Source organism: Carcharodon carcharias, chromosome 1, assembly GCF_017639515.1.
Source record: "Carcharodon carcharias isolate sCarCar2 chromosome 1, sCarCar2.pri, whole genome shotgun sequence".
Taxonomy (NCBI): Eukaryota; Metazoa; Chordata; class Chondrichthyes; order Lamniformes; family Lamnidae; genus Carcharodon; species Carcharodon carcharias.
In genome coordinates, this window is record NC_054467.1 from 201,532,686 (window position 1) to 201,548,394 (window position 15,709).

The 15,709-nt window shown below is 44.2% G+C and overlaps 1 protein-coding gene across 3 annotated transcripts in view; it reads left to right on the forward strand.

Moving 5' to 3' along the window:
* kiaa1328 (KIAA1328 ortholog) overlaps positions 1-15,709 on the forward strand; it is a 262,954-nt gene that overhangs the window by 172,975 nt on the left and 74,270 nt on the right. For all 3 annotated transcript variants that reach the window (XM_041173529.1, XM_041173614.1, XM_041173697.1), the window contains one exon: positions 14,486-14,682. In XM_041173529.1, the coding sequence (XP_041029463.1) occupies positions 14,486-14,682 (197 nt within the window). The remainder of the gene's footprint in view (positions 1-14,485; positions 14,683-15,709) is intronic.

The following is a 15,709-nucleotide window of genomic DNA, read 5'->3' on the forward strand; positions in this document are numbered from 1 at the left end:
AATCCTCATCACAGCATGCCATACCCACAAATTGATAGCAGCATGTAAGAAATAAAGAAAGACCGAAAGCAGACCCCTGTGGAAAACCACTTGCCACATTTTTCAGTTCTGAGATCTCCCTACTTCTTGCTTTGCATCTCTCTATCCATTTGGCAACATTCCCCCCCCAACTCTGTGCCATTGTCTTTGCTGATTATCTTTTATGTGAGAACCATTTCAAGGGCTTTTTGAAACTTCATATAAATTATATCCATTGCATTTTAAAAAATTTATCCTATCTAGTCGTGAACTGCCCTTTAGAAATCAATGCTGACTGGTCATGATTAAGTTAAGTTTTTTCAGGTGTTTAGTAATTTTATCTTGATGGGCAATAAATGCTGGCCTAGCCACAATGCTCTCATCCCATGAACGAATAAAAAAAGTTATAGACAAGCAGTTTGTGCACAACTGAATTACAAATAATTGACCTATAGTGTCCTTGTTTATCTGTGTCTCTACCTTTGAAGGCGGCGAGCATATTTACCATCGTCCAGCCTTTACTCAGAAATTTCTTTATCATTGAATTTCTTCAGATGTAAGCCCAGTAGGCCCCGTACTCTCCCTAGCTCAAGTTTGAACAACATGTTTTGTACCATTTCTCTTTGAAATAATAAGCTCCACTGACCTTGTTGCACCTACCACTTGTGGTATTTTGATCCAAATATTCACTTCATTTGTGGAAAGTGAGACAAAGTGCATATTAATGAGGCCAGAATTTGCTTTCAAAATACAAATAGACTCAAGACTAATGGAGTTTGTCATTATCTATGGGTAAATGGCACAGCAACTTCAGGCAAGAAGGAGCTGTACAGGTAAGTGGGAATTTTTGAAAAAATTCTTTCATGGGATGTGGGCCTCGCTGGCAAGAGTAGCATTTGTTACCCATTCCTAATTTCTCTTGAATTGAGTGGCTTTCTCAGCCATTTCAGAGGGCAGTTAAGAGTCAACCATATTGCTGTGGGTTTGGAGTCACATGCTAGACAAGGTAAGGATAGCAGATTTCCTTCCCTAAAGGACATGGATTTTTATGATAGTTGATGATACCATTACTGACACTAGCCTTATATTCCATATTTTATTAACAGAATTCAAATTCTACCAGCTGCCATGGTGGGATTTGAATCCATGTCCCTAGAGCATTAGTTTGAGCATCTGGATTAATTGTCCAGCAACATTACCACTACTCCACCATCTCCAAAGTCTGGCTGTTTGAGTTGCACTGCTTCACCCTTAGCTTTGCAGAGGCCCTCCCTCTCTTTTTAGGAACTTCCTATATTTGCCCACTAAACATGCCACTTACACTTTTAATGACAAGATTTAATTTTAAGCACTATTTTAATGAAGTAATAAATGTTGATGATTGCCAATCAACCTCCCTAGCAATGAAAATTAATTATTACAAGTGAGAAGTCATTCCTTCAAGTTTTGAATTTTTTGGGAAGATTTTAAAAATGTTAGTTTACAACGTATTTATCTATGCTTTTCTTGATCCAATCATTCTTTTCCTCTCTTTACTTTTCCTTCTGTACCTGATTTGACATTCAATTCTCCCCCTTTGGTTTACCCACTTTCTCAGTCCTTTCTGTGTTTATTTTCCAATTTGTAAATCTCAATCTCTGCCCTGTTCACTGAGGTCTCAGATACCCTCAATCCCATGCTCCAACAATAGGAGCTCGCTCTTTCAGCAACTTTGGCCAAAAATGTTTTGAGCTGAAGGTTGCAGGGGAATGCCGACTTGATGGAAGATGCTATTAGATGCCCTGCTACAGCAAATTCTGACCCATGTTCACCCTACACTCACAGAAGTACCCTCTTACTCCCGAATGTGCCTGCAGAAAACCTTATCTTCTACAATTTTCTCTCTTGCTCCCTATTAGCCATAATCTAACCTCAGTTTTTTTGCTTTTTGACATTCTTCATATTTGCCCTGGCTTGTATTTTTATTATCTAATCACAGGGGACGTGATGTTATCGTGATATTGTCACTGGACTAGTATTCCAGATACTCCAGGAAATACCTGGGTTTGAATACCACCCCAACAGATGGTGAAATTTGAATTCAATGAAAATTTGGAATTAAAAGTCTGAGGATGACCACAAAATCATTGCTGATTGTTGTAAAATTCATCTGGCTCACTAATTTCCATCACCAAGATTGGTTTGGTAGCATCACTACTGACCAAGCTGGCCAACTCCTAAAAAGCTCATGGAGAGTGAGGGGAGTTCATTTTAAAAAGCACGCAGAGAGTGAGGGGAATTCATTTTAAAAAGCACGTGGAGAGTGAGGGGAGTTCATTTTAGAAAGCATGCGGAGAGCAGCTGAATGGTGAGTAAGAATCGTGAGTATTTCTAGACTTAAAAATAAAATGAAGGTGTTTAGTTTTGCATTTAGGCCTCTAGTCTTTATTTTTTCTTTCCTAAAAATAGTTTGTTAAGTATAAGGTGGATACTGGCATAAAAATTAATTACAAGAAATTGTGAAGAGTGAGAGATTGTTCAAGTGTAAAGAGCAGGAATACTAGCGTAATTAATTAATAAATTAAATAAAATACAATAACGACGACAGGACGGGTGATATGTTGCTACTGTAGCATGTGGGAAGTGCTGGATACCAAGGTGATCTCTGCAGCGGTGAACATGAGCTGCCTGCCTGGTGCCAGGGTTAAGGATATCTCCTCAGGGCTGGAGATGAACTTGGACTGGGAGGGGAGGGATCCAGTTGTCGTTGTCCACACTGGTGCCAACAACTTTGATAGCACTAGAAAGGATGTTCTGCTGAAAGAATTTGAATAGTCAGGAGTTAAGTTTAAAAAGTAGGACCTCCAAGTAATAATATCGGGATTACTACCTGAGCCACGGGCAAACTGGCATAGGATAAATAAAGTCAAGTAGTGAAATGTGTGGCTCAATGTTTGGTGTGGGAGGAATGGGTTTCAGTTTATGGGGCATTGGCAATAGTACTGCGGTAGAAGGGAGCTGTTCCGGTGGGACAGGCTTCACTTGAACCATGCTGGGCCCAATATCTCGGTGAATCAAATGACCAGGGCTGTGGAGAGGGCTTTAAAAATAAATGGAGGAGGGAGGGTCCTGGAGAGGGGATACATAGGCTTACAAAGCAAAAGGATATGGCAGCTTTGCAGGGCAACTATTTATGTGATGATACCCAGAGTGTGACAGGAAGGGACAGAGTGTACAAACGTAAAAGAACAGCAGCAAATAGAGTCAAAGGGAGAAAAAATGGTAAAAAGGCAAAATGAATGGCTCTTCACTTAAATGCACACAGTATTTGGAACAAAATAAATGAATTAATGGCACGAATAGAGGTTAATGGGTATCATCTTATAGTCATAATGGAGACATGGTTACAAGGAGATCAAAACTGAGAACCAAATATACAGGGGCATGTGGCCTTTCGAAAGGACAGAGAGGAAGAAAAGGGTGGTGGGATAGCTTTATTAATATGGGATGGAATAAGTACAATAGCAAGAAAAGATCTTGTATCAGAAGATGTAGAATCCATATAAGTGGAGGTAAGAAATAACAAGGGGATGAAGACACTGGTGGGAGTAGTCTGTAGGCCTCCAAACAGTAACTGTACTGTAGGACAGAGAATAAATCAGGAGATAAAGAGGCCATGTAAAGAGGCAGTATATTAAACATGGGGTGACTTTAATGTTCATGAAAGTAGAGTTGAGGATTATCAGATCAGCCGTGATCTCATTGAATGGCAGAGCTGACTCGATGGGCCGAATGGCCTACTTCTGTTCCTACATCTTATGGTCTTATATGTGCTAGACTGGGTTTGCGGCAGGTGGTAAGGGAACCAACAAAAAGGAAAAACATACTTGACCTTATCCTCACCAGCCTGCCTGCCGCAGATGCATCTGTCCATGACAGTATCAGTAGGAGTGACCGCACAGTTGTTGTGTAGATGAACTCCTGCCTTCACATTGAGGATACCCTCTTTCGTGTTGTGTGGCACTACCACTGTGCTAAATGGGATAGATTTCGAACAGATCTAGTAACTCAAGACTGGGCATCCATGAGGCGCTGTGGGCCATCAGCAGCAGCAGAATTGTACGTGAATACAATCTGTAAGCTCATGGTCCAGCATGTCCCCCACTCTACCATTACCATCAAGCCAGGGGATCAACCCTGGTCCAATGAAGAGTGCAGGAGGGTATGCTAGGAGCAGCACCAGGCATACCTAAAGTTGAGGTGTCAACCTGGTGAAGCTATAACACAGGACTACTTGCATGCAAAACAGCATAAGCAGCAAGTGATAGACAGAGCTAAGTGATTGCATAACCAACGGATCAGATCTAAGCTCAGCAGTCCTGCCATAACCAGCTGTGAATGGTGGTGGACAATTAAAGAACTTACTGGAGGAGGAGGCTCCACAAATATCCCCCATCCTGAATGATGGAGGAGCCCAGCACATCAGTTCAAAAGATAACGCTGAAGCATTTGCTGCACTCTTCAGCCAGAAGTCCCAAGTGGATGATCCATCTTAGCTTCCTTCGGAGGTCTCCAACATCACAGATGCCAGCTTTTATTCAAATCGATCCTCTATGCAGAAACGGCTGAAGGCACTGGATACTGTAAAGGTTATGAACCCTGACAATATTCCAGAACTTGTCGTGCCCCTAGCCAGGCTGTTCTAGTACAGCTACAACACTGGCATCTACCCGGCTATGTGGAAAATTGCCCAGGTATGTTCTGTCCACAAAAAACAGGAAAAATCCAACCTGGCCAATTACCACCCCATCAGCCTACTCTTGATCGTCAAAGTAATGGAAGGGGTCATCAACACTGCTCTCAACCAGCAGTTGCTTAGCAATAACCTGTTTACTGACGCCGAGTTTGCATTCTGCCAGGGCCACTCAGCTCCTGACCTCATTACAGCCTTGGTTCAAACATGGACAAAAGAGCTAAACTCCCGAGGTGAGGTGAGGGTGACTTCAAGGAGCCATAGCAAAACTGGAGTCAATGGGAATCGGGGGAAAACTTTCTGCTGGTTGGAGTTATACCTAGCACAAAGGAAGATGGTTGTGGTTGTTGGATGTCAGCCATCTCAGCTCCAGGACATCACTGCAGAAGTTCCTCAGGCTAGTGTCCTTGGCCCAACCATCTTCAGCTGTTTCATCAATGACCTTCCTTCCATCATAAGGTCAGAAGTGGGGATGTTGGCTGACGATTGTACAATGTTCAGCACCATTCGTGACTCCTCAGACAGTGAAGCAGCCTGTGTCCAAATGCAGCAAGACATGGACAATATCTAGGCTTGGTTGGACAAGTGGCAATTAACATTTGCGCCACACAAGTGTCAGACAATGACCATCTCCAACAAAAGAGAATCCAACCATTGCCCATTCAATGACATTACCATCACTGAATCCCCCACTATCAAAATCCTGGGGGTTACCATTGACCAGAAACTGAACTGGACTAGCCATATAAATACTGTGGCTACAAGAGCAGGTCAGAGGCTAGGAATAGTGTGATGAGTAACTCACCTCCTGACTCCTCAAAGCCTCTCCAGCATCTATAAGCCACAAGCCAGGAGTGTGATGGAATACTCCCCACTTGCCTGGAAGAGTGTAGCTGCCACAACACTCAAGAAGCTTGACACCATCCAGGACAAAACAGTCTGTTTGATTGGCACCACATCCACAAATATTCACTCCCTCCACCACCACCGACACACAGTAGCAGCAGTGTGTGCCATCTACAAGATACACTGCAGGAATTCAGCAAGGCTCCTTAGACAGCATCTTTCAAACCCACGACCACTACCATCTAGAAGGACAAGGGCAGCAGATAGATGGGACCACCACCTGCAAGTTCCCTGCAAGCCACTCACCATCCTGATTTGGAAATATATCACTGTTCCTTCACTGTTGCTGGGTGAAAAATCCTGGAACTCCCTTCCTAACATCACTGTGAGTCCACATGGATGCAGTGGTTCAAGAAGGCACCTCACCATCACCTTCTCAAGGGCCACTTGGGATGAGCAATAAATGCTGGCCCAGCCAGCGAAGCCCACATCCCGTAAATGAATTTTTAAAAAGTTTAATTACAGTGGAATGAACTGGATGGAACGAAGGTCCCTTTCTTATTTTTGCACATGTTCTGCTGAAGTGTTATCACTCTTCAAGTATAAACTTGCTCACAAAACTGTAATAATGCTTGCATCTTGAGCTGCCTCTTGCTGCTTTCAAATGCTTCAACATGGTGCACCTTTCTTGTAGCCTGCAGAATGCAAGGCACTAAGACCAATCCTTAAACTAAAATTGTATAATTGCCATTGTCTTTCCTTTTTTATTGATACATTTTCTGAAGGCTATTATGCATGCAGAAATACGATTTATTGGCTGTCCAATGCCCTTCAATATTGTGCCCTAGGTTTTCCAAATGTAAGTCTTGATGGTGAATTGTACAGGTTTTGCAACTGTGGGAAATGCCACAGTTAAGCTAGAATCTGTACTTGCACGTGCATAAACCTCCCAGCAGAATGATTGACTGGCAACTGGGAGAAGGAACCTGGCTGACTTTTGTTTTTTTACCTTTCCAAATCAGAAATGCTGAGGCAGATTATCACAAACTGACTCACTCCTTTATTTGAGGTCAACTAAAGCACTACAAAGGGAATTAGATTCTTTCCTCAAATTCAATTTTTCTTTTATTTTCATCTCGCCCCTCATGAAGCAGCAATCTATGCAAAGGTAAGGTACGATATTTGGCAGTAATTTCAGGTAACTCACCGGAGTGAGCATTGAGTGTTGAGGATAGTTGTGCCCAGATCAGTCCTATCTACTAACTATATTAACAGGTGTACAGCAGGAATCCTACAATATATCGCATGGGCAGGCTATTTCGGATGGTGGGGTTTCCTGCCCTGCCACCTGGAGAGTCAGTGGGAAATGTATCCCTGGTGATAATGAAGTGTTAAATGACTGGAAACAGAGGGGCAGAGGTCACACCTCAGAGAGTTGACAGCCAACCTGATTAACCAACAGCTCTGTTCTCCCAGCAATGCAGTGGTAGCCATGGACTCCAAGTGGTCCCTGGATTCTAAATCCCTTAAACCAGCACTGGGTAAGTGTGGAGAGTCTTACGGCGGGGAGGTGAGGCTTGTGGTGTGGTGGTCAGAGGTCTTGATGGAGAGGGTGGTGGGGGGGAACGAGGGAGGACTCGCAGGCGGAAGACCTTGGGAGGTGGGGGGCACTCAATGTGGAAAGGTGCCCTGGAGGTAGGTGCCCTCCCTTCCCCCCCAAGACCTGAGCAGGGTGACCTGCCAAGCTTCCCTCTGTCCTGAACTCCGCCCAGCAGCCTTAAAATTGAGGCTAAGGAAGGAAGTGGTCTTTAAGGGTTTCTATTAGATTGAAGCAAGCAGACAGGTAAGTGTGGCAGGTAGGCCACCCAGGGAAATTCATCGACAACTCCCTGGCTCCTCACATCTGCAAACCCACCGCTAGGTGACAGTAAAATCTGCTCCATGTCTTCAAACAAGGTGTTGTGTAGAGACTATTTGTAGTTTGGACAAATAAAGCAATGTTCTATCTTTTTGCCTTTGTGCGAAGCTTGAATGCTAAATAGTTTCAGTGACTTTGAACTTGAACTTGCATCTGGATGTCACATGTCATTGCCAAACCACAGTACTAGTAAGAGGACTTGTAATACCAATCACAGTGTCACCTATCAACATCAGGTGGGTGTTAGGAACCCTGCTCTTCCTGGTATATATATTAATATATATATTAATGACCTAGCCCTTGGTGTACAGGGTACAATTTCAAAATTTGCAAACGATACAAAATTTGGAAGTACTGTGAACTGTGAGTGTAGAATTTCGGAAAGACATAGATAGTTTGGTGGAATACGCAGACAAGTGGTAGATGAAATTTAATGCAGAAAATGGTGAAGTGATTCATTTTGGTAGAAAGAACAATGAGAGACTAAGAGTAGAATTGTCCAGTTCCGTTGACAGTGGGCATCATGGCGAGCGTGAGCAGACAATATGGCAAGAAGGCCAAAAATCAATTTTACGCTGTCGTGAAACCAGTTTGCAGTCATTTACTCCACCTGTCAATGCCGGGCCTCGTTTCCTATCGTCACATGTCGGGACCCTAATTTCAATACTCTTAACATCTTATTATAAGCCCTGTTTGTCAGAATCATCCCCCCATGTCAAATTTACATAGGCATTCCTTCAGAACGGTGTGCTTCACGACTCCCTTTAAAACGCATGCAACTGACGAGCTGAACTTTGAGGGTAACTCGGAGGTGAGTGCACACATTCTGGGGAGGGGGCAAGGTAGCACTGACTGAAGGAAGTACCCAAGCACATGCCTGGGGTAGGGGACAGGGTTTTTTTTAATTTGTTCATGGGATGTGGGATTTGAGTGTCGCTGGCTAGACCAGCATTTATTGTCCATCCGCTAATTGTTCTTGTTCAGAGGGCATTTAAGAGTTAACCATGTTACTGTGGGTCTGGAGTCACATGAAGGCCAGATCAGATAGGACAGTAGATTTCCTTCCCTAAAGCACATTAGCGAACCAGGTGGGTCACGGTTATGGTTTTACGGCAATCATGGTCATCATTAGACTTTTAATTCCATATTTTTATTGAATTCAAATTCCAGCATGGTAGGATTCAAACCTGGGTCCCCAGAGCATTACCCTGGGTCTTTTGGATTACCACTATGCCCCCGCCTCCCCATGGGGGGAGGGAAGCAGCCACGCACTTGGAAAAGCTTGTCAAAAGTGTGCATTCTTCCACAGCTGAGACCATTCAGCAGCAGCTCCATTGACATGCTTGGAGTCGGGCCTCTGAAGATTTTCTGCCCACTCAAGCAATGCAAAAGCATGAATGTGACACCAAATGCCTCAGACCCTTTCACTCCTCGGGTGCAGACTGCAAATTCATGTGCGTTTTAGGGGCAGCAGACCAATTGGCCAACTGGGCAAGTTGTAGAATCCCCTTCTGAAAGGTGGCCATGGTGCAGTCACTGTTGGAGGTGCTGAGAGCCCCTTGCAATGCCTTTATTAAGGTTTGGACTAGTATCCCTCATGGTTCAAACTAACAGTGTAGCCTTGCAGTGCAGGTTAGGAGAATGCCTGAGCTGAGGGCACAGCGTGCAGCCTGGTGGCCGAAGATGCCATCAATCAGTCAAGTGGAGCAGGGTGGGAGAGGTTTTGGACAGCCATGAAACGCACTACACACTGGCCATCCAAGTGGTGGCCAGCACTCTCTAGCATGTGTGAAGGGGCCTTCAGATTTAACCAAGAGAGGTTCAGAGGACACATATGCTAACCCACTCTTCTCTCTCTTTGATCCTACAGGAGAACATCAGGTTCATGGAGCCTGGTGATTTAGCGGTATGCCTCATGGTTTACAGGGAGCAGAGAAGAAGACAACTGTGGCAGAGATGCCTGGCTCGGCAAAGGGAGGAGCACCTCCCTCAAAATGAAGAGGCGGCAGGGCTTACTGCACACACAGCTGAAAATCCAGAGAGAGCTGTCGCTTGTAGGCACTTTGCTAGACCCAGGGTCTGTAGATGGTGCTTGTCATTCCTGCAGACGACTGAGAACCAGTGTTACCGAAGACTGCACATGTCCAGGGAACAGGCTGGTCACATATGCTGAAGGATTTGGCACCACGTGGACATGGAGGGCATCGACTGCCAGTGGCCGTGAAAGTGACCCCGGCGCTTAATTTTTACGTCAGTGGCTACTTCCAGGGCTCCACAGATGACCTGTGTGGGATCTCGCCAGCTTCCATGCACAAGAGCATCCACGGACGCTACCTTCGCAAAGGCATAAAGCTTTGTGCGTTTCGCCCGGGATCAGGAAACAAGAGTGCTGGGATTTGTGCAGATCTCAGGTTTTCCACTGGTGCAGGGTGCCATCGACTGCACTTATGTGGCACTTAGATCTCCATGGCAACAAGCAGTCAACGACTTCAGCCGCAAGGGCTTCCACTCACTGAATGTTCAGCTGGTCTGCAACCACCACAAATGCATCCTGTGGGTCTGTGCACGATTCCCAGGGAGCACCCATGACTCCTGCATCCTTAGCAAGTCTCAGATCCCTGATATCTTCAAGGGTCCAGAAAGGCTGCAGGGTTGGCTCCTCGGGGAGAAAGGCTACCCACAGATGACATGGTTGATGACGCCTGTGTGGCAGCCTCAGACTGCAGCAAAGAGACTTATGCTGCAACCTGGACTTTGATGGAGCAAACGACAGGCTTTTTGAAAATGAGATCCTGGTGCTTTGACAGGTCCAGTAGAGCACTGCAATACAGTCCCCAGTGGGCACATCATTGTAGCTTTTTGCATGCTACACAACCTGGCACTGCAACAGGGGGAGGACCTCGCTGGGGAGGAGATGGAAGAGCTGCACCTCTCCAATGAGGAGGACATTGAAGGGGATGAGGTCCTCTAAGATGAGGATGCTGGTGATGAGGCCATCGTACTGGCCAGACGGGAGGCCCTCATTGCTGCAAGATTCATGGAGGATGAGTGTGGACAGTCCTGACATCCTCACCTTGCATCTGTGAACATTTGACTCCTCTGTGGCTAGTGGTAGTGCACGTACTCTCAGTGCTTAGGCTCATGTCACAGAGACACAATGGAGGCCCGAATATTCACTAGATTCCAGGAGGATAATGACGACATGCATGAGGACACGCCATAGATCTTCACATTGTGTCTGTGAATGTCTGACATATGTCTGGCTAAGAGCAGTTTGCTTTTTGCTCTGTGATCAGGGTCATGTCATGGAGTCACAGCCATGAAACTTTAAATGCACCTGCACCTTTGTCAACCTTCAGCACCTGTCCCCTTCAGGAGCACACCGTCACCGGTCACAGATGCTGAAGAGATAGAGGCCAGCTCCACCTCAAGGGTGCTGAGCACACAGAGAGAATGATGAACTCTGATGCCTGCCAACAACATACTGGCAGCAATGACAAGCACCATCGAGGTGCAGGCATTTCTAATATGTCCAGTGAGTGTGAGCCGGACCATCACTTTGGTCTGAAGGTTACACACTGCACAGGGAAGAAGCCCCTGGACTGAGACACCTGCCTTTATCTTGTGCAGGAATTAAGGTTTCACATTTGAGTGACATGAACACTACTCATCATAACAAGGAGCCATAGGCAAGGAGACATTCTTGGGAGTTTATTTACAATAGTGAACATGAGGCACAAGTCATTAACACCATGCCCAGTCTGTGCAACTACATCTTCTTAGCCTTCCTAACCCTGTCTTGGTGCTCCCCTGACATCCACAGCGAAGGGGAAGGCAGTTTGTTGACTGAGATGCCCTGTCTGTGATGACTTCAGTATGCATCCTCCGCAGGGCCAAGACCTGGAAGGCCACAGCCTGCTTTGGGTGCCCTGCTGTGAGCCAGCTGCACCTACTTCGGCCTGTGGAGCTGGAACTGCGAGGTCATAGGAAGAGGGAATTTGCAGTGCTGGAGGCACTGGATACTGCAAATCTCAGGGGCCTGACAAAATCCCAGCAATGGCACAGAAGACTTGCGCTCCAGAACTAGCTGTGCCCCCAACCAAACTGTTCCAGTACAGCTATAATACAGGCATCTACCTGACTGTGGAAAATTCACCATGTATGTCCTGTCCAAAAAAAGCAAAACTAATCCAATCCAACCAAATACCCATCAGTCTACTCTCAATTGTCAGCAAAGCGAGGGAAGGTGTCACCAACTGTGCTATCAAGTGGCCCTTTCTCAGCAATAACCTGCTGTCTCATGTACAGTTTGGGCTCCGCCTGAACCACGTGGCTCCAGACCTCATAACAACCTTGGCCTAAATATGGATAAAAGAGCTAAATTCAAGAGGTGTGGTGAGAATTTCCCTTCGGCCACACTTCATCCTGACATGGAACTCGTTTGCTGTTCCTTCACTATCGCTGGACCAAAAACCTGAAACTCCTTTCCTAATAGCATCATATGTGTGTACACAACCAAATGGACTGCAGCAGTTCAGGAAGGCTATTCACCTCCACCTTCTCAAGGGCAGTTAGAGATGGGCAACAAATGTTGCTCTTGCTAGCATTCCTCACATTTCATGAAAGAAGAGGAAAAATTATACAGCAAAAGTTTGCATTATATGAACCCAGTAATACCTGTTTCATTAAGACTGGCAAATTCTATATATGGAAGGCACATAATTGATAATAGTTGTTAGTATTTAGTAGCTATATAAGTCGGTGTGCAAGTGGCTATTTTCCCTCTGTTGATATCCACTCCAGGGCATGTTTTCCATTGTAATTCAACCAAGGAAGGTAGCTGTACAAGTATTACATTTTTAAAAAGAGCCATTGAACTGTTTGAGATTAGTTGTATTTAGTTACTATTAATAGTGGCAGCATTTTAAAATGATTAAAAAATACATTTGTAGTAAATAATGTATTGAAATTAAATTACTACTCTTGACTCTGTATAACACTGCTGTAATAATTTTTTGGCAGCTTTTAGCTACCCATGGGATGAGATAATATGGTAAACAACAACTTGTATTTATATTGACCTTTTAACGTAGTAACATGTCCCAAGGTGCTTCAAAAGGGCGTTAGCTAACATGATGTAACACCAAGCCACATGAGTAGGGCAGATAACCATAAGCTTGGCCAAAGAGTTAGGCTTTAAAGAGCAGCTAAAAGTACAGCAGCCAATGGTAGTGTAATTAAAATAAGGTATGCACAAGACGCCAAAATTAGATCTCTTACAATACAAACCATCTTAAAACCCTCTCCCCTGCCTTCTCCACACACTGCTCCAACAAGATGTGCAAGGAGCTCATAGACTACTTTGTCACAAGGATTGAGATTGTTCAGCTGCCTCTGTTACTTCTCTCCTTTTTGCTAACCCACTCTGCCAAACTTTTTCTAAAGTTTTCCCTGCCCTAACCCTGAATGCTCATCACTCATCTCCTATCCTTCTTCTTCCAAGCTTATCCTGTCCACAAGACCCACTTCCTGCCCCCTCAACCGTATTCCTACCAAACTCCTAAACATCCAACTTCCCTTCCTTATCCCCAGTTTTACTGATATTGTTAAAGCTGCACACTCCTTTGGTACTGTCGAATTGCCCTTCAAATCTGTTGTCATCACTTCACTGCTTAAATAACCCATCCTTGATTCCCTCAGTCCTTACAATCTACCACCCCACCTTCCTTTCCAAAGTCCTTAAACATGTTGCAGCCTTCCAAATCCATGCTGACCTTTCTTGCAATCCTGTGTTTGAATTCCTCCAATTGGGTTTCTGCCCCTGCCACCAGTACTGAAAAGGTCCTTACCAAAATCACAAATGGCATTCCCTGTGACTGTTGTAAACTATCCTTCGGCATCCTTCCTGTCCTGTCTGCAGCTTTTGGCATGACTGAGTGCACCAGCCTTCATGGACACCTCTCCTCTGATGGCCAGATGAGTGGGACTTCCATCACCTAATTCCATTTTTATCTGTCCCCTAGCCAGAGAATGACCTGCAATGGCTTCTCTTTCCACTTCTGCCTACTATATCTGGAGTCCTTCAAGGCTCTATCCTTGGTTTCCCCCACACCTGCCCTTCCTATTTCCCTCTGCCCTGGGCAATAGCACCAGCTAACACAGCATCAGTTTGTATATGTATGCTGGCGACATCGAGCTTTCCATCAGCACCAAATCTCTCCTGAACTTTAAAATTCTCATCTTTTTTTAAAACTCTTTGACCTCACTTCTCCCTTTATTTTTAGCCTCCTCCAGTGCTACAAACCTTTGAGATCCCTGCACTTCTCCAATTCCAGCCTCTTAGTGCATGCTGGATTTTAATCATTACCATTGGTTACCCTGTGCTTTAGATTTTCTACCATGAACCTCTTCGCCTCTCTACGCGCTCTCATCCTTTTGAGATGCTCCATGATAGCTAACTCTTTGGTCAGCTGCCCTAATATCTCCTCAGGTGGCTTGGTGTCAAATTTCGATGACTCTCCTTTGAAGTGCTTGGGATGTTCTGTTACATTAAAGGCTCTATATAAATGTAAGTTGTTGTTGCAGCACTGTGTGTAGAGCATTGCACTTTCAGAGGTGCTGCACGTTGGATGAGATATTAGGCCTAGGCTCCATTTGTCCTCTCAGATGGTTAGGAAAGATTCCATGGCACTATTCAAAAATAAGGGAAGTTCTCTTGATGACTTAACCAATATTTATCGCTCAACAAACATCACTAAAAACAGATTAACTGGTTATTCATCTCATTGTTATGTGTGCGGCATGTAAAAATTGGCCTCTGGATTTTCCACATTACAACATTTCAAAAGTGCTTTATTGTCTGTAAAGTGCTTTTTGACGTTTTGAAGGCATGATATGCAAATGCAAATCCTTTCTTTCCTTTTTGCTACTTAAACTTGGAAATGAGTCTAATATTTAATTACTCTTTGCAGGCACTTAAGGTCAGGGGATGATCTTTACCGTGGTCATTTGCAACATCAGGAAAGAAACATTAAGGCATCGACATCAGAACCATGGGAAGGATCAAATGCTGGAAACAAGGTGATAGAACCTTTTGATTCAGAACTGGATGCCTTTCGGGATACAATCTCTTTATGCCCTGCTGTAGATCGAAATAAACAACAAACAGGTAATTATTTTATCTTTCCTCCACACATTCAACATCTGTGCCCTCTAATAACTTGAAGATCATAATTTTGAAGTTTTTACCCCTTATTTAGTAATACAGCCCTAGGATCAGGGAAGAAAACTTTTGCTTTTCAGAAATATTGAATAACAAAGTATGCTGTGAAAAAAGTCCTTTATGCCAAGTAAGTCTGTTGCTTCTGCCGATCTTATCAAGAACTCTACCTCACCTCCTTAATTACTTGAGAAAAAAAATTGCAGAAATAGTCCCTGATTATCAACTCAAGGGTGCAACAATTTTACAATGTTTGCCTATCCCCAATTTCCCACTAAGCAACTCGAGAATGCTGTTTTTTAAAAACAGCACTCTCACTCCAGTATCAGCAGCATACATTGTATCCTATGGATTATTTGATCATCTCAGTTATAAGGAAAGACAGAGAGGTAGACTTAGTCATGGAATTTGCTTAGCTCAGTTGGCTGGATGGCTAGTTTGTAATGCAGAGCGATGCCAAAAGTGTGGGTTCAATTCCTGTACTGGCTGAGGTCATCCATTAAGGCCCTACTTTCTCAACCTTGCCTCTTAGCTGAGGTGTGGTGACCCTCAGGTTAAACTCACCACCAGTCGTCTCTCCCTGATGAGAGAGTAGCCTATGGGACTACGTTTCAGTCTTGACCTGAATCAGATGTTTATTGACTTAACATTAATTGCTTTTGCTAGATTGTAATTCCACATATACATTATTTTTTAGGAGGAAAAAAATGTCACTTCTGATTTCCTGTGAGAAGTTTGAATTGCATTCCCTAGTTGTGTATACATAATTCATGAAAAATGGACAAGCCATCTGTACCTCTTTGCATAATTAAGACATTGATCATACTTTCCGCACCCAAAAAAGAAATATTTTTCGAGTGGTATCAGATTGAACTCTCTGAATTTCTTTTCATTTTTGGTTCCAAGCCCTGGAAATATCACCTTTGCAGTCTGAAATTTGTGGATTAAAGCTCTACTGCAGGGACTTAAACACATA